Below are 26,713 nucleotides of genomic sequence, written 5' to 3' on the forward strand. Positions count from 1 at the left end.
TCCCATCCCTTTCTGACGGCCCAACTTCCCCAAAATCAGAGCCAACCGTAGAGCTCATCACATCCACCGAGTCACCCTCTATAACAAGCGACAACATCTGCTGCCTCCCAACAAAGACCTCTTCCCCCTTGCTTCTCAACAACCCACAAGGAGTAGAAGTAGAGAAAGAAGCTGCTGGAGCGTTCCAGACATGAGAAAAAGAAGACTTACCTGGACACGAATGAGAGTCCTTACGGGCGATCCACTTCTGTTTGTCCTTTCTGGTCCATTTCTTTCTGGGTTGCTTCAGAAGATTCCGAGAAAGACCCTCCTCCTTCATGGACTCACAGTCACCATTATCATCATCACCCAAAGACCCAGACTGCAAAGAATCAAATTTGTTACCCGAGAGCCAGTTCTGACAACACGATCCATGCTGGAAAGACTTCGGGCAAACCCCATGCCCCTTCGTCATGCTCAAACTCACCTTCGCCCAGTTCGCCTTTTCTCTCCTCGACCAAGAACGTGATGCCGAGCTTCTCTGAGATGTGTCCGGAAAAGAATCTTGAAAAGAATGGCTGTGGTTCATTCCTGAATTGGGCTGCCCACCTTGAAACGAAATTGAAAGGCTTTTATTTGGGCCCCATTTAACCACCCTCTCCTTAGCCAATCTTGGCTTAACCTGGGCTGGTCCAACAACAATAAGAGGCCCAGAAAGCTTGAGGCGTCCATCCTTTTAAGCGGGCTTTAAGAGCCGCCCCGGCCAAGAAGATAGCCTAGACCCACCCCACTCTAGCTTTTTCTCCCAGCCCCTTTCGAGCCTTCAACATGAGCCCCATGTTGAAGAGGCCCAACCTCATCAGGCCCAAAAAAATTAGAATTCAAAAGGCGCCGAAGATCACGTGGCTCAGCACGTGGAGGATAAGCTGTCTTCCACTCACAACGGGCATCGTTCCTCCTCCAACCACGTGTCACATGAGTTTCCTTCCCATTGCCACTCGCCTGAGGCGCGTGGCGTCTCCCACGTCCCTGACCTTGAGTCCGGTTGTGCTGCACCTCCACCTTTTGGAGCTCCGACTTAGATCTACCTCCACCACCAGATCTGCAAACCGGACGGGAAGCAGCCGACGCCGCCGATGATCCCAAGACACCATTTCCAGCTAGGTCCCAGTCAACGGGGCCATCATCGGAGCAATTTCTTCAGATAACGAGATTCTGAACGCCCACTGACCATCCTCCACCACAATACTCGCCGGAATCACACCACAGTGATCACAATCCTTTCCGTGTCGCTCATCTCGAAAGCCTCCACTTCCCGAAAACCTCCACACACATCACCAATGGCGACGAAAAGCTTCTGGCACCAAAGATGGAACAGCAGACCATACAAAATGACTCGCCGGAAATTAGTCCTCAACCTCAAACCGGAGCACCCAACCCTGTAGTACCAGAGATCAATGAAGAGCTTAGCCTCACCCCACACTTTCTTGCCCCAATCAAGGACCTTATGAGCCTCCAAAACCGACGGGAACCGGAACAACGAAAGCCCGTCCGGCAAGGAGTTAACCCTCACCCCGCCTGAAATCAACCAGGTCTTCGTGGCCCAATCTTCAATCTCCTCCAAGGATCCCACCTCTCTGTCAAAACGCCCAACGAGGCAAGCCCTAAGAACCTGTTCGTGAGAGGAAGTGCTGAGCTTATCCACCCTAAACACATGATCCTTCTGAGAAGAAATCCGTTCCACCTCCCTTTAAAATCCAGATGAGGAAGACGGGCAACCTCCAAAAAAGACAACTTCTGACTATCGAGCGCTTTCATGAACAAATCCACAACCAACGAAACAACGAAACCAACAGAGAAAGAGAACGGAAGAAATGAAAGTAGTAGAGGATTTCACCGGAGTTAATGACTCCGGTGACTGGTCGGAGCAGTAGGCTCCGGCCGCATCTCTACAACGGCAAGCTTCCTCCGGTGGTCTCTATCTTCTTCATCTATTTCTCACAGACAAAATTAAAGCTTGCCCGAGAATGTGAGCACTCGAATACCAACTCACTAAAAAAAAAAAAAAACTTTCCCTAGTATTCACCTTGGGCATAAAGACCTCCTTGGACATGGGGATCTTGAGAAGCATTCTTGGGTGTACAGACCACCTTCATGGCACAGATGATCGGAGTAGTGGGACTTCACTATTGGTAGAAACCTCCTTGGTGGTAGAGGCCTCATTGGTTAGTAATAGTCTCTTGGTGGATAGAGACCTACTTGTTAGTGGTGGATAGAGACCTACTTGTTAGTGGAGACCTTGTTTTTGGTAGAGGCCTCCTTGGCGGATGGAGATCTTCTTATCTTGGTTGAATCTTGCCGTAGGAGACTTGCCGACTTTGGTGAGAGACATTGCCTGGCCCTTGTGGGAGACCTACTTGGCCTTACTTTAGTGGGAGATGTCGGTACAAGACCTCTTGCTTGACATGTCCTTGGGAGACTTGAACGTGCGACCTGAAACGACGACGTTTACTTGCAAAACAATGGAGTTATGTCACATCGGATGGCACCGGTGGGGTGCCGGCCGAGGACCCTCCGACGATCAAGTCAGTACTTGGAATCATATAACAAAAAAGTCATTATCTATTAAATGTTCATGAGTTTTTTCTCATACCTCATTAATTGTCACGCGATGTATTTATTGTCGTCCTCGAGATCGGGTTGGTTACACAAATGTTGATCAAGAATATTTGAATGAGATGGATCGTGATCTTCATTCACCAACTGAATGACAGAGTCGTGATCGTATTTTTTTTTGATAATTAAGCAAATTCATTCAAAAAGCGTTCAAAAGGGGAACGCGTCCAGAAACAACAAAGGGATCCTATGGTCGCAAGGAAGAAATAAAATCAATCATCTCCTCCTGGGAGGAACAAAGCCTACCTGAACCCCAAAAACATAAAGATGTAATAAAGGCTGACTTAAGAACAACAATCGAGGATTCCTTTCCTGCATAGGATCTATTATTCCACTCCCTCCACAAACACCACCGTAAACACAAGGGCGCCATCCTCCAAAACCCACGAGCATGACCTCCCACATAGCACCCTCTCCAAGCCTCCATCAATCCTCTCGCAGATCTAGGCATTACCCACGAAACCCCAAACATTCCTAACAAAAGACACCAACAGTCCAAAGCCACTGAACAATGCAAAAGAAGATGATCCACCGATTCTCCATTGCATTTACACACACAACACTAGTTAAACTGTGATTTGTCTTTGCCGTCTCAAATTGTCGAGGGTCAAGATCTTGCCCCAAACCACTGTCCAAGTAAAGAACGCCACTTTGAGCGGCACCTTAGATCTCCACATTGTTTTCCACGGAAATGTAATCCTTGTAGTATCTGAGAGGCATCAGAAAAATGATCTCACTTCAAACTTTCCCCAAGAAGCAGGCACCCAAACAAGCGAATCTCTGCCTCTGCCACGAGTCTCATGCCGATACAAACGATCTAACAACCCGTAAATGTCATCCAACTCCTAATCCTAAAAAACTCTCACAAACTGCACATCCTAAGTCAACCTCCCGCTATCAAGTCGATAGTAGTTAGCAACCGAGGCATGCCTATCAACAACAATCCTAAACAATCTGGGAAATGAACAAGCAATGGTACAATCCCCACACCAAAGATCCTCCCAAAACGGCACGTCCCTTCCATCCTGAACTTTGAATCTGATGTGTTTGGAGAACTCATTCCATCCTTTCCTAATAGATTTCCAAACACCGACACCAGCAGGAGTCCTCACCAAACATGAGCACCACCCCCTCGTCTCTTCCCCAAACCGGCACAAAATAACCCTCCTCCACAGCCTATGGCGTTCCACTCCAAATCTCCACAACCACTTACTAAGGAGGGCCCTGTTAAATGGCACCAACCTCCTTATCCCTAGGCCTCCGGCCTGAATCGGCCTACAAACCTGCTCCCAATGGACAAGGTGATACTTAAATTCTCCTTGTAAGCCACCCCATAGAAAGCTCATCCGAAGCCTCTCAATCGAAATAGCAACCACGGATGGAATCTAGGATTTGAAAAATGGACTCTGCAATTATCTTGGTTGGTTAACTTCAAATTATTTTATTCTCATCAGTTAACTTACCTAATCCTTTGATGGATTCATCTAGCAGGTAGGGCTGCAAATGAACCGAGCTGCTCATGAACAGCTCGGGCTCGCTCATTAAAAGCTCGGTTCGGGCTCGTTGATTTAGTAAATGAGCCGAACTCGAGCTCAATTTCTAGGCTCGTTTAGTAAACGAGTTGAGCTTGAGCAACATTGAGCTCGACTCGTTAGGCTTGTGAGCAAGCTTGTTAACTTTTAAAGGTCCATTTTTATTTATCATTTTACATGAAAAAGGTTTAGCCCATATAAATACCATTTTGGCCCAACTCCCATCAATTCAATAATAAGGCTCAATAATTATATAATTCATTAGCCCATCATCCAAATCAGATTTAATCTCAGCCACTAAACTTCAATTCATCTCAGCTGTTGGTTCTCTTAAAAGATAAGAATAAACCTAGACATATATGTCTATAGCTGCAAGACTTCTTTTTAGATTTCAACCGCGCCACATGATCTTGCCGGCAGCCATCCTAATGCGACAAGACTCTCTCTCCCAAATAGATCTTGAGGTTCAGCAGTGCAATATATGTGTAGATCGAGTTGATTATGCTAGAGAGTTGATAAAACATTGTAAGCTTTTATTTCATCTTGAATACATGTTCTGTATTTTTTCTTTTTCTTTCTAGTTGGAGATGGAGATTGGCTGAACTTCTTTCTTGTCAGAGATGATCAGATTTCATGGAAGAAATCATGGTGATTTCTTGAATCGGTAGTTGCTGTGTTATGAAATCGAGCCCGAGCCAAGCCGAGCCGAGCCCAAGCTTGTCAAATTTCTGCCAGGCGAAGCTCGCTCGAGCCGAGCCCGAGCAAGTCAAAGCTTGGCTCGGCTTGGTTCATTTGCAGCCCTACTAGCAAGTGGCTTGAAGGCGGTGACAGTATTGGCGGTGGTGGAAGATAGTGGAGGTAGCGGTGGTGGAAGGCGATGCTCGTGGTTTTTGGACTTAAATTGGAACATGAGGGTTTTTTTGGAATTTGATTTTTTTAAAAAAATTACTTGGGAATGGAATTGTCATTCCATTGGTTTAGTTGTGGAATGAATTTTTACTCCTTAGGATTTGTCATTCTCACTTTAATTTTCGTGCCAAACAAAGCAATACTTGGAAGGGGCATTTGATTCCATTCCATTCCTGCACACCAAATACAGCTTAGGGTAGCAAGGGGTGGACTAATGATGGGTGATTTCATAGGAGTTGAGGAGGTTCCAGACTTGACTATTGATAAAGGGAGTTCCATTATTCGATATGATTACCCTTGGTACCCCAAATCAAGAGATAATTTTTTCTTTGATAAAGTTGGCGATTGAGGGGCCCGTTTACTTTTTTAGAGCTACAGCCTCTACCCACATGGCCACATACTCATTTTCGTGAACTTTATGCAGTACTTGTGCTTCAGATTTGCCGAAGCTATTTTTGGGCTCACCATCGAATCCTCTTCTCATCAATTGCCCATTGTTAGTAAAGAAGTGAGCTACCCCTTTTCTCACCAGGGTAGCTTTAGTTCGATCCAGGGATAGCACTCGGCACTCGATGTAGACGAGGTACTTCTGCCTCCAATCTTCCTGATGAATAGTGGCATATTTAGTGTGTTCGTGGACCTCTTTGCAGGATTAACAGGCCTTCTGTAGCGTGCTTGCGTCTTGCGACATTGAAGGTCAGTAGTAGCCTTGCCTTTGCATCCTTAGGTACACCTTGCCTTTGCATCCTTAAGTACAAACTAACTGATCCATTGCCACAAGTGCGATTGTGCGTCTCTTGGAGCTTTGGGCTAGCCTCCTCGAGACTCACACATCTTGCCAAAATTCCGCCCAGTGCCCTGAAATAAAGTGTCCCCAAGTAGATTGAGTAATCTTTCAGCACAGCAGTAGGCATGTCTCCTTTTCCACTCTTCAGTTGTGATTCTATTTCCTTTCTTCAATCCCCTTAGGACTTGTTCAACAAATTCTTCATTATGAATGCATGATGCGCCTCTCCTCTGGATTTTAACATTTAAAAGGCTCCCAGGCACATTTACTTTCGAAGCAAGTGTAGCCAATGCATCTGGGTGTCGATTAACAGCTCGAGGGGCATGCTTGATATGTAACTCATCAAAATGATTATGAGCTTCTAGATGGCTGTTGTATAGGCTGACAGAGCAGTTCTCTGATTTCATATGAACCATTGATGCTTCACAACAAGGTTCGAGCCCCCCTGAATACGCAATCTCTTCACTCTTGCTTCTTTGGCCGTGAGTAAGCCCAACACTAGATCTTCGTATTCAGCTGTATTGTTAGAGCATCTGAAAGTCAATTTGTAGGATAAGCTCTTGCTGTCACCCTCCTCGGGCGTGGATTTTGTGGATATGTTGAGTATAGGTATTTTGAGCTTCCATGCAGTTGTATATTGGGATGCGCTCCCCTTTTGAGTGTTCTTTAATGAAATCTTACTTTCAAAAAAAGAAAAAGAAAAAGTAGTTAGTAAAGACAAGTATCCAGAATTTAAGCAACAAGGTTTTATTTTTTTATTTTGTTTGTTTGTTTTAAAGTGAACCATTGGAAAGATTTATATTATATATGTATGGTATTATAGAGTTTGTTCCACAGTTGTTGCAATGAAAGAGATTTAATAAACAAATAGATAATATCCAACATTTAGTCATGTAAATGAAACGATTTTTTTGAAAATTTCTCAGTATAGTAGATATATTTTCTCATAAACGTTCTAATTTTAATTTGATTTTGTCTTAGGATTTAAAATGATCTTATGATATGTGATATGATATGAAAACTAACAATGAAATACATACACGATGCGACTTACAATTAGTTACGCCCTTAATAACCAACCCAGTTTGGAGTGTAATTCCATTACAAGTGAGTTCCTTAAAAACAAGTGCCATTCCTGTTGAAATCTCTTTTACAAGGATTTTCTTAGTGGAGGGTTTTGGATTTTTTCTGTGTCTCTGTCTCTCTGCTGGTTGGATTTGTTCTGTTTTGGAGGTTTCTCTAACCTTCTTTGTTGTTCTCCCATTATTTGTTTTATAAAGTTAGCATGAAAGTAGCATTCTGGAAGGACCATTGAATCAAAGTTCCCATAAATATTATAAGTGGTTGTTATATTTACAATACTCACCTTATTAACCATAGCACGAGCACGAAAGTAACATTCTGGAAGGACCATGGAATCACAAGTGCCTATCAATTATATTTATACATGCAAGTGTTTGTGTGTGTGTGTGTGTAATATATAAACACAATAGTTACTATTTATATGTAGAATTTTATGTTATATACAGTGTTTTGCACATAGCTTAAAACATAACTTAATTTGATGCAGCCTTTATCCCAAATTCTTGGTCGGCCACTTTTGAACATGCTACCACTTAAATAAGTGTTGTTCCTTACATCACACTTGAAAGGCATGTGAATATTTCCTAGTAGCGTGCTATGGAGCAAAATATCTTCTGTTTTTTATTTTTTATTTTTATTTTTTTATTTTTTTTGATAAGTAAGATTCCTTTAAAGAGCACTCAAAGGAGAATTCCACCCAAAGAATAACTGCACAAAAGAGACCAACTCTATACTCTCTATACTCACAAACTATCCACAAAATCTACAATGTCTTCCACAGATTTACATGTCCGCCCTTTAACGCGAAAAAATAGAGAACTCAAAATGTAATGCTTTATCACCCAAATTGGAGCTTCCAAACCATTGAAGGATCTCATGTTCCTCTCGCACCACAAATCCCACCACATGTGACAGCTTCCCTATGAAGCAAAGAATCATGCGCCACACAAAGTTGATCCTATAACTGGTGGTAGATATGCTCTTAGTGCCAGTGTGAACCCACAGTATAAATATTTGCTTGGACATGGCCATTTAATGGATTTGTTAAGGAGGTTGTATTAGTTGCTTATCCATACAATTTAAAGGGAACTGTTCTATCTTTTCCTTTTACTTTCTTCCACAAAATCCTGCAATCTCATATCTGACGCTGAACTTCAGACAATCACATTCTTTCATGGGAAAACCTGAATGATCTCTTTTAATACGATGTTTTGGGGTTTGTGTTTGCATGATTTGCAATATTAATATATACTTCTAGTGAAAAATGAATGTCATTTTCCTCGAAGTTGATCATTAATGTACCTTTAGATGCTCCGGACATGCTCGAGTCTCATGGTGATTAATCTGGCAATTGTGTTTAGATGTGGTTAATGCATGTATAAATGCAACCACCTAGCTTAGTTTATGGAAGCGTGCACTTTTTTTCTTTTTATATGGAATGACAGCATGTGCTTTTTATTTTCAGAAATGAAAGAAGTCAGAAAGCAAAAGCAAAGAGCAAAAGAACTTGAAGGCATTGACATGAGCAATATTGTTTCAAGTTCACGCAGACGGTCCACTTCCTTTTTTGTAGCTCCTCCAAAACCCAAAATACCTGTTGAAAGTGATGATGATACAGATGATACCAACAACAATGATGAGGGCGAGGAAAATGATGACGACAACGAAGATGATGCTGAAGATGGTGACGACAGCCAAAGCGAAGATTTCAATGAAGGTATTTGCTTAAGGAGATGTTCCCCTTTGTTTTCCATAGTTAATATTTTATGAGCTTCTCCACATAAATGGCCCTATTTGTTTGTGATGATATCCTTTAATTTGCTTAAGTGGATGCAGTTCTTATTACATACTTAGATGTTGTTCAAGAACTATAAATGGCATATCTAGTGTAATCAGATAATTTGGGATACCATAAGTGGAGTTACTGAGTGGCCCTTTGAATGTCCCTTGAATTTGAATGGTCTAATTTACAATTTATTTAATATTCTTTTAACGTAAAAGTTCATCATCTTGAGTGAGATGTCCAGGAAGATAGGAGACTTGAGACAATGTTTTTTCTCTATGATTGCCATCATCATTGTTTATGAGTTTATGAACTATTTTCGCGTCGTGTTTTGACATGGATATACTTCACAAATGGTTTCTTTCAAGGTGATTTTTTATTTTTTATTTTTAACGTTGATATTTTGTATAATGTGGACTCATTCAAATTTTGGTGGGATACTCAGGCAATCTCGAGTCATCAAATTTATCAAGCAATCTTAATATTCAATTTTTTTGTGTTGACTAGTGACATTACCTCTATCCTTGGTTTAATAACAGATCTTAGTCTCCCCCGTCAGTTTATCCATGGTTTGCTTTCCTCCCAAGACAATTTTAATATGCATCAAGATTGGAGAGATTATTTTATTAGTTAAATTGTTTAACACATTAATGGTAGTACTAGGCCTTTCCACAGGATTGGTCGAGCCTCAAACCTGTAATCATAATTGAGTCCGAGGACTAAGGCCCTTGGTTTAGATTTCCATAGAACTTGAATGTGCCGCTATTCTTTATATTAAATTGGAATAATCTCTAAATCACAGAGACAATATTCAAAGAAGAATTAGGTGTCCCCTTAATTTCCTGCCCAAAGAACATTATAAACTCTTAAAAAGCACCAATGATGATGATTTTATCTATTTTTGATAGGTATCTACATATACTTCTGTATTTTATCTATTTGTTTGTAACAAAAATCCCCGGATTGGACAAGTTTAGCTACCGTTTCAGACTCCTTACATGATCTTTCTTTTATTTGCAGATGAGGATGACAGCGAGTGATCATGCATAAGTTGATTTGCAAGATGACTATACCAAGAGCCTCCATCATGAAATTACAAATGTGTGTATTTTGCATTCTACATCCTTATAATATTTAATTTATTCTGTAAGAACTGGTGGTCTGTGAGATAAACATGCTTTGAACTTTATTCTTAAGATCTGCCGACTTAGCTGGTTTAGTAGACACATGAAGGCATAGATGCTTGATGAAAGTGTTGCTCCCTCCTCCTCCTCCTCCCTCTCTTTCTCGTTTGACCTTTGTAGTGGTAAATAGCGAGATATCTAAGTAACGAACAGGTTAAAAGGACTAGATGTTCATGGTACGATATTTCCATTTATGTAGATCGAACAATATTCTTCAACTTCAACTAGTTTATGGATGGAAATTCAGCTGTTTTGCTCAAGGCTTGCGTCTTTCACTACTGCTCTGTCGTATTGGTTTGCGTCTGCTGTCATTTTGGTTTATTGTTAAAATTGGGTGGAATTCTGTGTGTGATCCTTTTGCTGCTGGTTTGGTTGTGGATCGTTAACTTCTTTTGATCCGATCAGTCTTCAATTAGCAGTGTTTTTGTGTTCTTTTGGTCTTGGTCCCTTTTGGCTTTCAAAGTTTGTGTTTATGCTGTGTCTGCCTTCTTGTGGTGCAATGCTGTTAGTGCGGGATCAAAATCCTCTTCTACAGTCTACCGGTGAGTTAAATTGAATGGTAAAATTGAAAAAGGTAATAAATTGAAAAGAAAAGTTTTGTATCAGATGCCTTTTACCACCACTACCCCTTTTTGAAATTTCATACCAGCTTGCTTTTTTATCTCAAATTCGAACCAAAACCAGATCAACTTTTGACTCCTCTCTCTCTACGCAAACCCAAGCAGGGACGGACCCAGGATACTGAGCAAGGGGTAAAAGTGAATTTGTTTTATAATTTCGGGGGTCAATGGTAAAATTTCAAAAGTATTAACTTAAAAAAAAAAAAAAAAAAAAAAATACAGTTACTTAATGCTAATTTTTAATTTTTATTTTTTCCAGGGGGGACAATTGCTCCCCCTCCTTCCTCTGTAGGTCCGTCCCTGAACCCAAGAGAAGAGTAGTTGCAAAAGTCAACTTGTTTAAAGCAACACTAGAGTTCTTTCAAGTGTCATTTATATTACTACGTTTTAGAGAGGTGCAATTTGTGAATAAATTTGAGATATTTACAAAAATCGATTCTTTTATTTGTTCTCACCGATCATATCACTCTGAAATTTGAATCTTCTCACTGATCAGCTCTTGGTTAAATATTGAACCAATTTAACAACCCTCTTAAGTTTGCAATTACCACATTCGTTCCAGAAATACTAACCACCTTATTTGCAGTCTCTCTCTCTCTCTCCTTTGAAACTGTTGTGAGCATCATCATTTCAAGCTTCAAGTAACCATATCATTCTTACCAGCTCTATACAATGACTTTCTTCAATGATAACATCAAAACCCTAGTAACCGACGCAGACTGCTTCATTGACACCTTGATAGCCGACATCAAAAGCCTCCCCTGCCACAGGCTCCAAATCATCGTCTCCCTTGAAATCCCATAATCCCTCAGAGGTTTAGGCTCTTTCTTTGACAACGATTTCACATCCATCCGTTCGACAATCATGAGTTGGAGGTGTCCAATGCAGTCGAAATTGTTGGTCCGTTAAAGTCTTGGGCTTATGTGTGACATTTTGTGTGTGTGTGTGTGTGTGCGCGCGGTTTAATGCATTTTAGCGTTAACAATAACTGGAACAGCAAATACTATACCGAGGATCTTCACTTAAATAAATTGAAGAAAATGTGACATACAAATCGACATGCCTCTATCTAAATAAATGATGGTGTTTATTTCCATTTCAAAGTTGCAACTTAAACTATTGGAAAAGCTTCAAGTCCCATTCTTGAGATTCACTTGAATGGGAAAGAGGCTTCATAATTGACACCAATAATTGCAAGTCTGATCTAAAACAATGTTTCTTCAACGAGTTCAAAATCTGTTTTAAAACGTAGCTTCTGAAGAATTGATTGAATGAATGTCTAAGGAGTTCTTGCTAATTGTTCATAACTCGCTCTCTGAAATGATGCGCCTCACTTCCTTTGCAAGATCCATCACATGCCTGTCCTCACATCCTAAGTGGATTCAAGAAAAAAGTTAAAAAAAAAAAAAAAGAAGAAGAAGAAGAAGAAGAAGAAAGAATTATTATGATGATGATGATAATCACCATTACTGTTTTACTGCAATCACAAAGAGAAAATGGGAAAACAGTTCAGTTTTTTGAAATATACGATTGAAAACCGAGTAAGAAAAGCCTGAGGTTTGGGCAAATTACATATGGGTACATCATTCAGTGTTTATTACTTTGACTTTCCCTAAACCCGTTATCCGACGGCCGGAAAGTGACTTTGAGTGTAAAAAGTCAGTAATGCCCTTATAATATAATAATAAATTATATTGCATTTTATACAAGGGAATGACTAAATTGTCATTTTATAAAATTTGGTCAGGTCTGCTGGAAAGAAGACGCTAGGAGTGTCGTTGAGTACACGTACTAAATTTCAAGGGAGGTCAAAGTAAAAAACGTTAGATGGTCTACCCGTGTGTAAGTTGTCTAAACTCCAGGAGACGTCAATGTAATTTACCTAACTTTTATAACGCACTCAAGACACTTTTTCTTTTTTCAAAAACTGTTTTACATAAAACTGAAACCAAACTAGTCTGGAATAGCTGGCATTTTAATTTAAAAGAGGTCCGGAAAAACCTTACCAATTTGAAGAAGGGCCTTTTCAAGTTGGAAAAGGTAGTCTCTGTTGGGTCCTGAAGGGCCTTGCGCGCGAACTATTTGTCTGCACAATTTGTATAACAAAATGGTAATAATCTTCATCTGAGAAAAAGTAACCATTTGCTTCTACATTGTAGTGTAAAAGGTTCAAAATTGTTTCTGTCAACTTAATAGCTCATTCAGTGGGGAATAAAGTGGAGACCTGAGCACTAAGATCCAAGATTTTTCGAAAAATATAAAGTCCACACAGGAAGTTTTTTACGATGAAATAATTATAAGAAAGTTGCATACTTGGCGATCTCTTCATCCGATGCAGGACCCAAGTAATTCCTGTTCAGCTTCTTGTCTGAAGATGCTATGTATCTAACAATGTCCAAGTGTTAGTTTTGATTTAATGGAGAATCAAGCAACTGCGTACGTGGAATAATGGAAAATTATATGGTGGTTTCTGCACTTACACCATTACTCCAGAAACTGCTGGTGTTGAAGCTTTTGGCTCCTGAAACACAATTTATAGGCTCTAATTTACATAATTGATAAACCCACAATGATACACGCACCAGAAAAGTTTTGAGAGGTGTAAAGATAATTCTGCAATGAACTTTGGCATCACAACTTACAGTATAGAAGTCAACGTATGCCTTCTTGTCGTATTGCTTCTCCCTCACCTCTAGATACTGGCCAATACATCATTCAAGGGTGCTCTATTAGTACAGAATACATATTATATGTTGGCTGGAAGCTAACAAAATGATAAAAAAGGAGGAAGGTGCAGTTGAATACCGCTACTCCATTAATTTTACAAACCTTTAATTAGATTGAAAATATAACGATCTTGAAGGACAAAATGATTTGAACTTGTAATTAATTGGGGAAAGAAAAAACAAAAAAAAAACTTTAAGCTCTTCAGATAAGAAATCTGCTTAAAGCTGTAGAAGTATGTTCATTCATTTACTGATTTACTTGTACAATTTAAAAGATGTAAGAAAATTAAGTAACGATGTAAGAAAATTAAGTCAAAATTTTGAAATCCTATCCAATTTTTTCATGCTCACATTGAGCTATTTATTGGAAGTGGACTGATATATTAGAAACAATTAGGGTTTTGGACAGGTCCTACCCCAAGAAATGAAGTACTGCAACACCAGCAGCAACATACGCAGGAAATATGGTAATATCTTAAGGGATTAGATGAAAATTTGGATGTCAAGAGATTACAATTGGGTACAAGATAGGCACATAACTATAATATTCATCATTAATAGCAGATTAAACACCAAAGAAAAAAGGAAGTAGCATTGCATGAAAATTTGGAGAGAATATGTAAGAGGCTGATAAATTGCAAATGAAGAAAAGGAAAGCTACAAGAGCAGACTTAAAAGGGCCTGGAAGAACTCACCGAGGAATACAATAAGGTGCTTCCATGCAAGAATAATTAAGAATAAATAAACAAGCACGCAAAATTTTTCCAACAAAAGGTAATATAAAGTCATGCAATCAGGCATGTCATCATTCTTGATACAAATTCATGCAAAATATTCTCAAAAAGAATAAAACCAGAATATTCGTCCACACTTCCTCTAGCTATCTAAAACCAGTAGTGGTGGACCGTGGACAGAGACTTGTTTTAACAATTAAACAAGCCGTGTTCACTACCTCAGCTCAGAAACTTTTCTGTGATAGTGCATTTACCATCATGCATCCAATCTTTTCAACCACGTTTTACTGCAGTTTTTTTGTAGTTAAATTATGTGGCATAGTTTTCGGAGATGACCCAGTTTTCTGATTTCATCGATGGCCATTTCCTTGTCGATTTGCCAATAGTAGGGGCTGCTTTTACTTGGTCCAATGGTATCACTTTCTCAAGGTTGGATCGGTTCCTGATTTCTGGGGATTGGGAAGAAAAGTTCCTTGATGTTACTCAAGCGGCTTTGGTTAGGGTAACGTCCGACCATATACCCTTAGTTCTTGATTGTGGAGGGATGAGATCCAGACGTACGCCTTTCCGTTTTGAAAATTATGTGGTTAAGATCTGAGGATTTTCAAAGGAAAGTTCAGTCTTGGTGGGGGGAAGCATCTTTTACAGGTTCTCCTAGTTATGTCTTAGCTAGGAAGTTTCAGGTTCTCAAATCTGAACTTAAGAAATGGAATAAAGAGGTGTTCGGGAATCTTGAATGGAAGAAGAATAGAGTTTTGGCTGATATTGCTGAACCTGACCGTCTTGACGCGCTAGGGCAAGACGTGGAGTCTTTACGTTCTAGAAGAGCGTCTTGTCAAGCGATTTTTGCAGAGATTGCTATTATGGAGGAGATTTCGTGGCATCAGAAATCTTGGGCACTTTGGCTCAAAGAAGGTGACCGTAATACAAAATTCTTTCACAGACTTGCTAATGCCCATAGAAGATGTAATCACATCGGGCATATCTGTGTGAATGGTATAGAGTTGTGGAGAGAAGATGAGGTGCGTGGGAGAATTGTTTCTTTTTATCAGCAGCTTTACACTGAGTCTTTGGAATGGAGACCTAAACTTGATGGGTTGCATTTCAATTCTATTTCTTCGCTGGATAGTGACGGGCTTGAGGTTCCTTTTACTGAAGAGGAAGTTCTTAAGGCGTTATCTAGTTGTAACAGGGATAAAGCTCCAAGGCCTGACGGTTTTACTATGCGATTTCTCAAGGAGAGTTGGGAGGTGGTGCGCAGTGAGGTGATGAACACTTTTCAGGTTTTTCATTCTCATGGCACTTTTGAGAAATCTTTGAACGCTTCTTTTATTGCCCCTATTTCTAAGAAGGGTAACGCTTGTGATATTAAGGATTTTAGACCATTCAGTTTAGTGGGTTGCATGTATAAGCTCATCGCCAAAGTTCTCGTTCTTAGAATGCGGAATGCATTGGACAGAATTATTTCAGAATCACAAAACGCTTTTGTTGGGGGACGACAGATCTTGGATTCTGTCCTTATTGCAGGGTAATCTGTTGACTCTAGGTTGAAGAGTGGTGTTCTTGGTATCCTATGTAAATTTGATATTGAGAAAGCCTATGATCACGTGAATTGGAAGTTTCTTCTTTACTGGCTTCGGAGGATGGGGTTCAGAGATAGGTGGATTAAATGGATAAAAACTTGTATCTCGTCCGTTATGTTCTAGGTGCTTGTGAACGGATCTCCCGCTAGTTTTTTTGCGAGTTCGCGTGGCTTGAGACAAGCTTACCCCCTATCGTCCTTCTTATTTCTCATTGTCATGGAGGGGTTGAGTAGATTAATGAAAAGAGCTGAGGATTTGGGTTTTATCAGGGGTTTCAGAGTTGGTAGAGAAACTGCTAATCAGATAGAGATTTCCCATTTGTTGTTCGCGGACGATACCTTGGTTTTTTGTGATGTTAACGTCTCTCAATTGAGATACTTGAGGTGCATTCTTACTTGTTTCCAAGCGGTGTCCGGTCTTAAAATCAATGTAGGAAAGAGCGTGATTGTTCCAGTGGGGGATGTTCCAGATATCTCCTCTTTAGCTGCGGGCGCTTTTCCACTTCCTTATTTGGAATTGCCTTTGGGGGTTTCCTCCAGGATAGTGAGGAGTTAGGATCCGGTGGTCAATAGGTATGAAAAGAGATTGGCAGGATGGAAAAAACAGTATCTCTCGAAAGGGGGGAAGGTCACTCTTATTAAGAGTACCCTCTCATCCCTTCCCACTTATTTTTTATCTCTGTTTCAGATCCCATGCTTTATCGTTGAACGGATTGAAAAAATTCAGCGTGACTTTCTCTGGGGTGGAAGAGGAGAGGATCAAGTATCATCTTGTTAATTGGGACCAAGTTTGCAAACCTTTGAAATTTGGTGGTTTAGGTATTCGGAAGATGGTCCCTTTCAACAGAGCTTTATTGGGTAAGTGGTTGTGGAGATTTGGTAAAAAGCGTCATTATCAGTGGAGAAGAGTTGTCTCGTGTCGATTTGGGGAGGAGAGTGGGGGTTGGTCCTCTCGTCTTGTTTTTGTCACAGGCGGCGTTGGCGTGTGGAAATTCATTCGAAAGGGTTAGGATGTGTTTTCCACCCACATTAGATTCAAAGTTCGCAATGGTAGGCACGTTCGCTTTTGGGAAGATTTGTGGTGTGGTGATCAGCTGCTGTCTCTTTCTTTTCCTCGCCTATTTAGTATTAGCGAAAACAAGCATTCTTACGTAGTTGATTGTTATCATCTTGATAACAGTGGGGTTATGTGGGATGTGCGTTTTAGACGCTCTTTTCAGGATTGGGAGTTAACAGAAGTTTGCGCTTTGTTGGACTTGCTGTATAGACAGAAGGATGTTGGCAGAGGTTGTGATGATATTGTGTGGGTGCCTTCCCCTCTTGGTAAATATGGAGTACGATCCATGTTCATGTGTTTGTCCAACTTTAATGGCTATGAATTCCCTTGGAAGTTTATTTGGCGTTCTAAAGCTCCTCTTAGAGTTGCATTTTTTGTTTAGACTACCACCTGGGGAAAGATTTTGACATTGGATAATTTGAGAAAGAGGGTAATACCATTGTGAATTGGTGTTGTTTATGCAAAACAGATGGAGAGTCCGTGGATCACATTCTCATGCCTTGTCCTATCGCGTTTGATTGTTGGAATTTAATTTTCAGCATTTTCGGTGTTCAGTGGGTGATGCCTGAACACTCTTTTCAATTAATCAACGCATGGAGAAGATGCCCAGTTAAAGGTCATGCACGTGCTTTTTGGAGGATTGTCCCACATTGTGTTTGGTGGTATATTTGGCAAGAGAGAAACAACAGAAATTTTGAAGGGAAAGAATCAACTATTGCTCACTTAAAATCTCATATTCCCCGTTCTCTTTTCTGTTATGTTAGAGGAAGCGCTTGCTCCTCGATTGCTGATCTTTTTGACCTTTTGGATTCTATTGGTCCTTAGGGTTTCTGTTTTTTTGTATTAGGGACGCGTTCCCCTTTTGAATGTTTTTCTAATATATTTTACTTATCAAAAAAAAATTATGTGGCACAATTCCTCCCTTCTTGAAGAACATCATTGATGTTTTTTCTGTCTTACTCGTCATCTTCAGCCATGATGCAATTTTGTTGTATATCTATCAGCTTCTCCACCACTATCTTCCATTTTGAATATCCCATAGAATTTTGACTTGTCTTTCCAAGTGGATCTTACCTTCCTTGTATAGTAATTAATAAATAAGATAAGACCTAACACCACTTACTTTAACCAGTTAGTGTACTCGAAAGTCTTGTATACCAAGCACACAATAGAAATCCAACTTGCAAATACTCCCTTCATCAACTTCTGTTTATGAAATTCAAAACATGCCACGCTTGTTCGTATGTTCTTGCCTTATAAGCTACAATTTCATATAATCCGTGTCAGACACTAGCTGCTGGAATGGAGATGGTGACAGCAGTAACTGCTTGTGTAAAGACTGCAACAACACTTGTCACTGTGTTTAGAACTAGCTTATAGATATAATAAAGCTGCTACTATTCATGATTATCGATAACCTATATCATTTCAATGATTGCCAAAAGGCAACATCTGAAGAAACCAACACACCCAAGGATATCAAATTCTTTCCAAGTTTTGTAACACACTCAATGTCACTAGATATCCTCACAACTCCATCAAACATCCTAATCGACAAGGACCTATTCTTATAGCCTTACAGTTGATTCCCCATTAAAATAGTACCAGCACTGCAAGGTTGGTCAACATTGAAGCAATGTTTATGGTTGGGAATATCTAGAATCTAGAAAAAAAGGAATCTAGCAAAATAACTTGCACCTGTGGAAATTGTGAAAATGTGTGCTTCACTCGTATTCAATTTTGCTGCCGCAACACTTGCCAATTGCCATGTATCATGGCTTCTCAATTCTCATTTTTCTTATCCCTAAAATTTTGGTTCGAGTTTCTACAAAAACTTCTGTTTCCACATTTTCTGGCCCATCAGGTGTGCGGGGCGTGCAAGAGTCCTACAATCGGACTCGGGCTTGTCCTGTGGGATCCCTGCACTGGAGAAGGAGAGCTTTAATTTATTGGAGAGGTGTTTGTGAAAGTGGGTCTCCTTGGTCCACTCAAAGCTTGAAATGTGGCAATTCATCATGACTTCCAACTTTGACAATTTCTTGCCTTGTAAATGACGCATTCATTAAATGCATGAAAGACGTGATATATATACACACATACATAAATATATAGCAGGGTTGTACAAAAATCTCATCCTTTATGAGATTTGAGTTGACTAATCAAGCATGCCATTCTTAGTCGTCCAATGACCTACCCAAAGCCATGAGATAAGAGTCTTAGAGTCTAAAGCCAAGAGGCCACGGTCTTGGGGACCAAGCCTCAAGGCCACAAAGCTATAGCCTTAGGGTCTTGCCATGTCCTTAGAGCACAAGGCCTTGAGATGTCTTTTGTGTGGAGGCCATGGGTGATTATGGCTTTGCCCAAAGCTATGGGACACGGCCTTGCTCCGTTGCCATGGGATTACAGTGCACAAGGCCATGAAATGACGGCCTTGCTTGGTGGCCATGGTTGCAAATTTGGTTGCAAACACCTTTAGATGTGGCCCTTCTTGTGACAATAATGAGAAACAATATCTCTCAAATACCTATAACACAATTGAAAATTTTATTTAATCAAAATTTCTACTTCTAATTATATATTTTCCATGCTTCGATTCAGACTTCATAACAAGTCCCTATAAATGTGATAGAAAACAACCAATATCTTCTGCTTCTCATTGGACAAGAGCATTCTTGTGACCTCATCAAATTTTAAAGCCTCATTTTGAAAGTTGTAGTCTGATGGTTGCAAGAAAAAGAAAATAAGTAATAGAAGATTGGCCTTATCTATTTCATAAAGTTCCACAATAAAGGTAAGTAACTAGGCAGACAGCATGGAAGGTATTCATAAACTGCTACAAAGTACAAACCTGAACTCTCTTGCATCTGCAACTTGTACAGTTTTTTCTTTATGTACTGTTTATTCATAATTTTTTCATAATGTAGGATTCATTAAGTTTCTTCCCATTTGTTTGAACCCAAATTTAGCATGCAATTTGGAACTCATGGCCGTGGAGCAAGGTCGTATGGCCTTAGGTAGGGCTGTAATCCCATGGCCATGGAGCAAAGCCAAAGCACCCATAACCTTGGGCAAAGCTATAAGCACCCACAGCCTCCTATAAAAGCCATCTGAAGGCCTTGGGCAAGACCCTAAGGGTGTGGCTTTGTGGCCCTGGACTCTAAGGGCATGGCTTCATGGCCTTGGACTCTAATGGCGTGGCCTTGGGCTCTAAGGGGGTGGTCTCATGGCCTTAGGTAGGGCCGTAATCACCCTTTGCCCCTAGACAAATTCCATCTCATGGTCATTAGTCAACTCAAATCCCATAAAGTAAGGGATTGCTATAGAACCTTGCTATATATATCACATGTCTTTCATGCATTTAATGAATGTATCATTTACAAGGCAAGTAATTGTCAAATCAATGGAATTGTCAAATCCAAAAGTTGGAAGTCATGATGAGTTGACACATATCAAGCTTCTAGTGGACCAAGGAGACCCATTTCTCAAGCTCATTAGCCCATGCATCTTCTATAAAAGGAAGATCTCTCCTCCAGACAAAGGATCACACGATCAACAAACCCAAGGCTTCATCTTCTTAATTTTATCTTTGCAACTCTACTTTTCTTAGGCTTCTTAGCTTTACATACTTGTACCCATGCCTTACTTTGTTGTACTTCATTTCTCGTGTCATTTATCTTTCATGTAATTTACTTTCTTTTTCTAGCATAGTGCTTTACATAACTTGCACCTTAGGTTTACTTCATTGTAGCTTTACTTACATGCACTTTCAATTAGTGTAATTTCTTTTCTCTATAGTTGTATTCCTTCAAATAGAAATATTATGTATCAATGGCATGATTATTCCAGTGGTGATGAATATGATGAAACTAAATCCTATGCTTATATACATTCCAATGTTTATTCATCTCCTTTTGCAATATGGGTATTCTCACAATATTCGTATTGACACAACACTCCACCACCTCCATCTCCATACCCATTTAACCACCAACCAAAAGGTGAAATTTTAAGTCCTTGGCTTCAAGGCAATTGCAAACTGGCAGGAGGGCCCTCCCTTGCCTCCTCATAGGTGTCTGAAGACGCCTTTAGGCTGTTATTTTGTAACCTTCTCTACGACTCTAACTTATTCTTGAAACTTGAAATATTTACTATACCACAAACCCTAAGCGAAAACTCTGATATTACGTGGAAAATAGCCCTAAAGATAAAACATTCAGCTCTATAAACACACGAACAACTCAGGACTAATCCATTAACTCAAAGAATTATGAGCAACACAATGTCTAAACCATTGATTCTGAGAAGTGCGTCAAATAACTGCTAAAACCTAAAATATAAAATAAATAACATCTTTTTATAATAATTTTTGTGCACTTGGATCTTAACTTTGATATCACTAGTTGGGCATTAGATATAATATCACGCTGTCTTTGGGCAAAAGTAGCAACACCAGTCTATGGCACACAACAATAGAATCAATCAAGGAAAAGAGTAAAGGCAACATAATCACATAACTGGAGCTCGGGAATTTATGTGAATTTGCAAAATGAAGGTGTCCAGAATGGATAGGGAGAAAAAAAACGACCATCACAAAGAATTGGGGTGACCAGGAAGAAACGACTATGTGCCAAGGTTCAATAACATGACAATATATCCAAGGGACCAACCTGTTATAGGCAGATAATATAACTCCTAGCAATATTTCATGGCTTGGTCTTTACAAAGCCATTTTGAACTGTAATGGCTATAACACTAATATGGTGCTGCCACGAAACTTCGCTACTTAGTTTTATAAACCTGATTCAAGCCACTTCTTGAACTTACTTTCGTAATTTCAGGACTAAACCTCTGAAAGTACACCAAATTCTAGATATACTCTTCAAAACTTATAAATAAGATCTAAACTCAGATATTGGATGAGCTTGGCACGTTTCATTCAACTGGTATTTTAAATTTCTTAATTTATCTATTTTTCCTAGTTGGAACTTATATGGATTTCTCTCTCGATGTTAGATCTTGATGGATTGTTGGCATATCTTATTCCGATCTACATTGTTAGAACTTACCAATGGCAACACCAGTGATAAGGGAATTAGTAAAGAGCATAAGTAGCCAAATGAGTGAAACTGAAAATACAGAAAAGCAACATAGAAACAGATAATTGGTGATATTGATATTATGGAACAACTCAATGAAAGTCTAGAACAAGATCCTTGTAGAAGGAAAATTTTCTGATGATGACAATGTTTGAATGAATGAAATGGCATTACTGGCAGCAAAAAAACATTTCTAATTTCAAAGATACAAAGGTAGGTCCACATTCACTCCAAGATTGATGTAATCCTTCAGTTGAAACCTAGAACAAATCAAGTTTTGAATCAAAACTACCTCCAACAGAATTGATATGTTTGGCATACGAACATAGAAATAAGAAGAATAATTTATCAACAAGGAAAGATCATGTCTCTGTTTGGTAAATACAGAATTTTTACATCAATTGGAAGGTAATCATTATCTTCTCAACCTTGAAAGGTACCAGTAGTTATCAAGATTTGAGACAACGGAAATTAATTCATAGTATGAACTGCCAAAGGAAAGAAGAGCAGGAGAAAGGATGAGAGGACCAAAGAAGAAGAAGAAGAACAAGGAAACCCCAAAAAAAAAAAAAAAAACCAAGAAGCATTCTAGCATAATTCATCATCATCATCATCCTTGCCATTATCCCATATGATGTCTGAGCTTAGTTGAAGGAGCTAGTTGACAGAAATACCCTGTGATTTGATTTAATCAGCTGAAGCTTAAGCTATCCTGAAGGATCCAGGAATTTGTTAAAGAAGTGGGAATTAAGGTGGGAAATGAAAGGCACAGTAAAATTTTAACCACCAGAGCTGAATGAATAGGAAATATGATGTCCCTTGGTAATCAAGATCTTCATATGTCACAAATGACCCCTCTTTTCCTACTTTGATGTTAAAACTGATGAGACTGGTGCTAAGGTTCCTCAAAAATATAAAAGAGAAGATCCACAAAAAGAAATAATAGAAAATGAAGTGGACCAAAAGGTTTCAGAAATTAAAAACCATACCGTTAATGCAGTCTGCTCATCTTCCTTCCCAGAAATCTTGTAGGCAACTCCCCACTGTGACCTCATGAAGTAAAAGATTGTTAAATTCAGGTATTTTCAGATTTGATCATTCAAGAGCAAACAAATAACTTATTCGATGCTTAGTAGCACCATAACCTACGAAACAACAGAGGGTAAGAAATGGAAAAGAAAGGCAAAAGTACTGAATCATCGTCAATGAAAGAACCTGTGTGAATTCCAAGATTGGCATATAAGCACGTAATGAAAATGGGTGGTTATTTATAATTTATTAAGAAAAACAACAAAGTTTTTTTTTTAAATGAATAGGAAGCAATTTTCTCCTACTAGTGATGTGACCTTTTGATTTATTGGCATCCGAGTAATCCCAAAGGATCAGTGATATGGAGACGTGATATAATCTACCTTTGATGAGAAACTATAGGCAGTATGATCTTACAAGCAACAAACTAGCCTCTATTTGGGAGCCTGAAACAACAGCTACTGTAAATATATGACGACAATGATTGAAATATTGCCCACAAATAGTGCAACATGAAAGATCGTTCTTTTGGTGAAACAATTTTCCTAGTATCAAGTAAAGAGGCCATGTGCCTCTCCAGCATCATCAAACTAGCATTTGCTATTCCAGAATATTTGTAGCAGGCACATGGCATGATATTGCCCTCCAACAGCCTGAACAAATTTACTTAAAAATCTAAATTGTAAAGCCACAAATCATGAGAAGGAAAAGCCCCATATATAACTTTTCAACATCCTCAAGCTTCTCTCCTTCTTAGAATTTAAGTTTAACTTCTTAAATTTTGTCCTTTATACCCTAAGATTTGATGTAACAATACTAAGAATATGAAATTCATATATATACTCCCGGTAATGATCAAACATAAATCTCTTTTTAGCCAATTGTTGTGCTTTGAAGCTCACTTATACAATACCTATAGATATCCTTATTTTTCATTTACATATTTATTAACAATGTTTGTACTCATTCGCACATTAATATTTCCGTAAACACTTCCAAGAGTTCCACACGAATTTAATAAATTTTATCAATTCTCATATCAGAATAATTAGTGATAAAAGTTATCAGTTTCTGTGTCGGTTTCACCATAACCAAGACACAGAATAAATGATGTACCATTTTTTCTTTGAAAATATGAATTGAAAATGAGGGAATTAGGACTGCTGACTGCTGACTGCTGAAAGATTTTGAAAAGTGATTAGTTAATTTGGCATGATTGTTTGTAAAGAAAGGTGGTTGAAAATATTGTTTCTTATGGCTCATTGTTGCCCTTCTTGAGCTATTGTGATGTTAACTGGGGTCGGGTTGTGGGGTCTGGTATTTTAGGATTTTTAGGGGTACTTTGCTCTCTCGTTATTGGGATTTCTTTTTTCGGGGTTCCACTTATCTGAGGCTTGAAACATTTCTTATCCTTTCTCCCATATAAACCTTTATTTATATTTACTAATTTGGTTCTTGTCCATAACAAGAAAAAAAAAAAAGAAAAAGAAATGAAGCTAAATGGTTATCAACTGCCACTTTTTAAAGCTTAAGTTGGGATAAGAAATGAAGCTAAATGGTTATCAACTGCCACTTTTTAAAGCTTAAGTTGGGATGCTCAAGTCCCACCAGGATGATTCTTTGCAATACATAATTCCACTTAGCTAGATTGTTAGCATATATGATAGCCACGATTTATGGAATGACTTACCATATTCTAGTAGAGATTTGATTATGCATATGTTAGCATATATGATAGCCATGATTTATGCATAATCGTGGCTATCATAGATGCTAACATAAATAGTGGTTCATGTAGCCAACCTGAAGTAATTCCAAGTAGCTGGGGTTCATTAATTCATTTAGTTAAATTTTAGCAAGAGAATAAAACAAATTTTAGGAGATCAATTTTCTTTCTGTAACAAACAAGGGAACAACAAAGATTGAACACTATAGCACGAAGAGTGGGCATGAGCATTTGCTGCATTTCTTGCCAGCCATAGCACCCAGATGACATGCATCTAGGGGAATCAGGAAACAAAATTTCCCTGTCCATTCCATGCAGTGTCACATAGACAATCTAAGAGACCTACCAAGCTTCTAGAGTTTTTCACATGATAGTCTGTTTCTTTCACAAAAAAAAAAAAAATTGAAGCTAACTGCCTAATTTTTTTTTTCGTCAATAGAAGCTCAATATCCATATGTTAATAGTAACTCTACTGACACATATCTTCCATAGTCGGCATGTCATTGAACACGATTTATCACCCATCACAGAAAATACAGTGAATTATGCATCCTTATGCGTAATTTTAATACAATTAATCCGTAATGTGCAACATTTGTTTACGCTTCAAATTATCCTAATATCGAACACTATGGTCAAGTAATCATTCATGTAATTCCTTCTCCTCAAACCCTTCAATTATTTAGTTAAATGATAAAGCATGTTTTTCCACAATCATGTGAGAGATGCATGATAAATCAAGGAAAAAATTAATGGGTTACAAAAGGAACTTACACAAACCTCCCCCTCTGCAGGCTCCAGTGTAACTGTTCTTCCTGGGTACTCTGAAGTCCCTCTGTGGTCAGTACTACCTGCCCAGAAAAACCAACGAAATCATTCAAGAACCAATTAAAAAATAGTTACATTATATTTATATATATAAGGAAAGAGACCTTGGTAAAAGACACGACGATAGCCATTGATGAAACCGACGAGACGATCATCATAGTTAAAACCTGCTTTCCAGATTAGAGAACCATACCCAAATACCCACATAACCATTTCTAAATTTGGGGTTTTTTGGGTGATGCTTCAATCACCTTCAAAACAGGACAGGTGAGGCTCTGTTTCTTTTAATAAATAATAATAATAATAATAATTATTATTTTTTCACACTCTAAAATTGCAGGGAAGAGAGAGAAAAGTAGCAGGCAGATCCAATTAGAGACGATTAGAGGAAAGAAGCAAACACGTGACGTTTCTAATTGGCAGACAAATAGGGCTTTTGACATGTCAAACACTGTTGGGACAACCAATGAGGTGTCACTAAAATACCAAGTCAAATAAATAAATAGAATATGAATCCGTTAATACGATAAAGATACATCAATAGATATTGTAATTAAAAAAATTTAAAAATATATATGAAACTATACTAATTTAAAATAATACTCCAACTCTTTGTCATATTAATATTGTTACTAATATATATATATATATATATATATATATATATATATATATATATTTGAGTTAAGTCCAAAAAATTTCATTTACTATTGATATAATGCAAAATGGTTCTTGTGTGGTAAAAAATCCCTATACTATCATTTTAGTGCAAATAGGTCTCTGTGTGGTATAAAATGACGATAATACCCTCCCTTCAACTGAATAAATTAATAACTATAAATACAGGCTTTGTAAAATAATTATTTTGTCCAATTTGCGTAAAATTGTGTTTGTTTGGAACAAGAATAAAATAAACCTCAAATTATATAAAATTTGGATAACCTAAACCAAAGAAACCTAAAATTGGATATAATAAAAACCCATACCAAACATTCCCCTACCATATAAAACACACTTAACCATTTTTAGAAATCAAAGGAAGTTTTTTTTTTTCTTAAAAAAATAAATAAAAGGAAGAAGCAAGATTAAGATTTCTATTCTATATACATATAACAAAATGCCATTGAAATGGGTCCTTTAATTTTTTTGGGTACTGGTAGTATCATTAATTGCTCATTCCTCTTCAATCTCCAACTAACTAAAGTCTTAATTTAAGCATACTTCCATCATCACCCATGTTTCAACGAATGGACTAGATTCAGAATAAATTAGAGCAAGAGAGTTATCGTAGGGTGCAAGATCAGCATCACGACGGCTCCGATCCGGCTTCCTCTCTCTTTTTCCCTCTCTATGGTCTACCTCCAACTCCAGCAATGATAGGA

At 38.6% G+C, this 26,713-nt stretch overlaps 2 protein-coding genes across 2 annotated transcripts in view; one reads left to right on the plus strand and one right to left on the minus strand.

Annotated features, from left to right (window-relative positions):
* Window positions 1-10,193, plus strand: part of LOC132273733 (uncharacterized) — a 40,439-nt gene extending 30,246 nt beyond the window's left edge. Inside the window, exons 8-9 of the mRNA XM_059774781.1 lie at window positions 8,432-8,683; window positions 9,770-10,193. Coding sequence (XP_059630764.1) covers window positions 8,432-8,683; window positions 9,770-9,789 — 272 coding nt within the window. The 3' untranslated portion in view covers window positions 9,790-10,193. The remainder of the gene's footprint in view (window positions 1-8,431; window positions 8,684-9,769) is intronic.
* Window positions 10,194-11,554: 1,361 nt separating this feature from the next.
* Window positions 11,555-25,714, minus strand: LOC132273735 (gamma-glutamylcyclotransferase 2-3). Its single transcript, XM_059774782.1, has 8 exons — window positions 25,436-25,714; window positions 25,278-25,354; window positions 22,738-22,791; window positions 13,196-13,252; window positions 13,034-13,074; window positions 12,867-12,938; window positions 12,560-12,639; window positions 11,555-11,925 (listed from the first exon to the last, which is right to left on the minus strand). Exons 1-8 carry the CDS (start codon window positions 25,542-25,544, stop codon window positions 11,855-11,857), a joined length of 561 nt encoding a protein of 186 aa, XP_059630765.1. The 5' UTR covers window positions 25,545-25,714; the 3' UTR covers window positions 11,555-11,854.
* Window positions 25,715-26,713: the final 999 nt, after the last annotated feature.

The sequence above is a fragment of the Cornus florida genome, unplaced genomic scaffold (genome assembly GCF_030987335.1).
Source record: "Cornus florida cultivar Cherokee Brave unplaced genomic scaffold, ASM3098733v1 CherokeeBrave_3.0.0_Hap2_Chr09, whole genome shotgun sequence".
Taxonomy (NCBI): Eukaryota; Viridiplantae; Streptophyta; class Magnoliopsida; order Cornales; family Cornaceae; genus Cornus; species Cornus florida.

Coding starts and splice junctions, on each gene's coding strand:
- LOC132273735 (XM_059774782.1), bottom strand. CDS start 25,544: ATGGTTATGTGGGTATTTGGGTATGGTTCTCTAATCTGGAAAGCAGGT. Junction 13,253..22,737: donor ATGAGCAGACTGCATTAACG/GTATGGTTTTTA, acceptor TGTATTGGCCAG/TATCTAGAGGTGAGGGAGAA. Junction 11,926..12,559: donor AAAGGCCCTTCTTCAAATTG/GTAAGGTTTTTC, acceptor GAATCCACTTAG/GATGTGAGGACAGGCATGTG.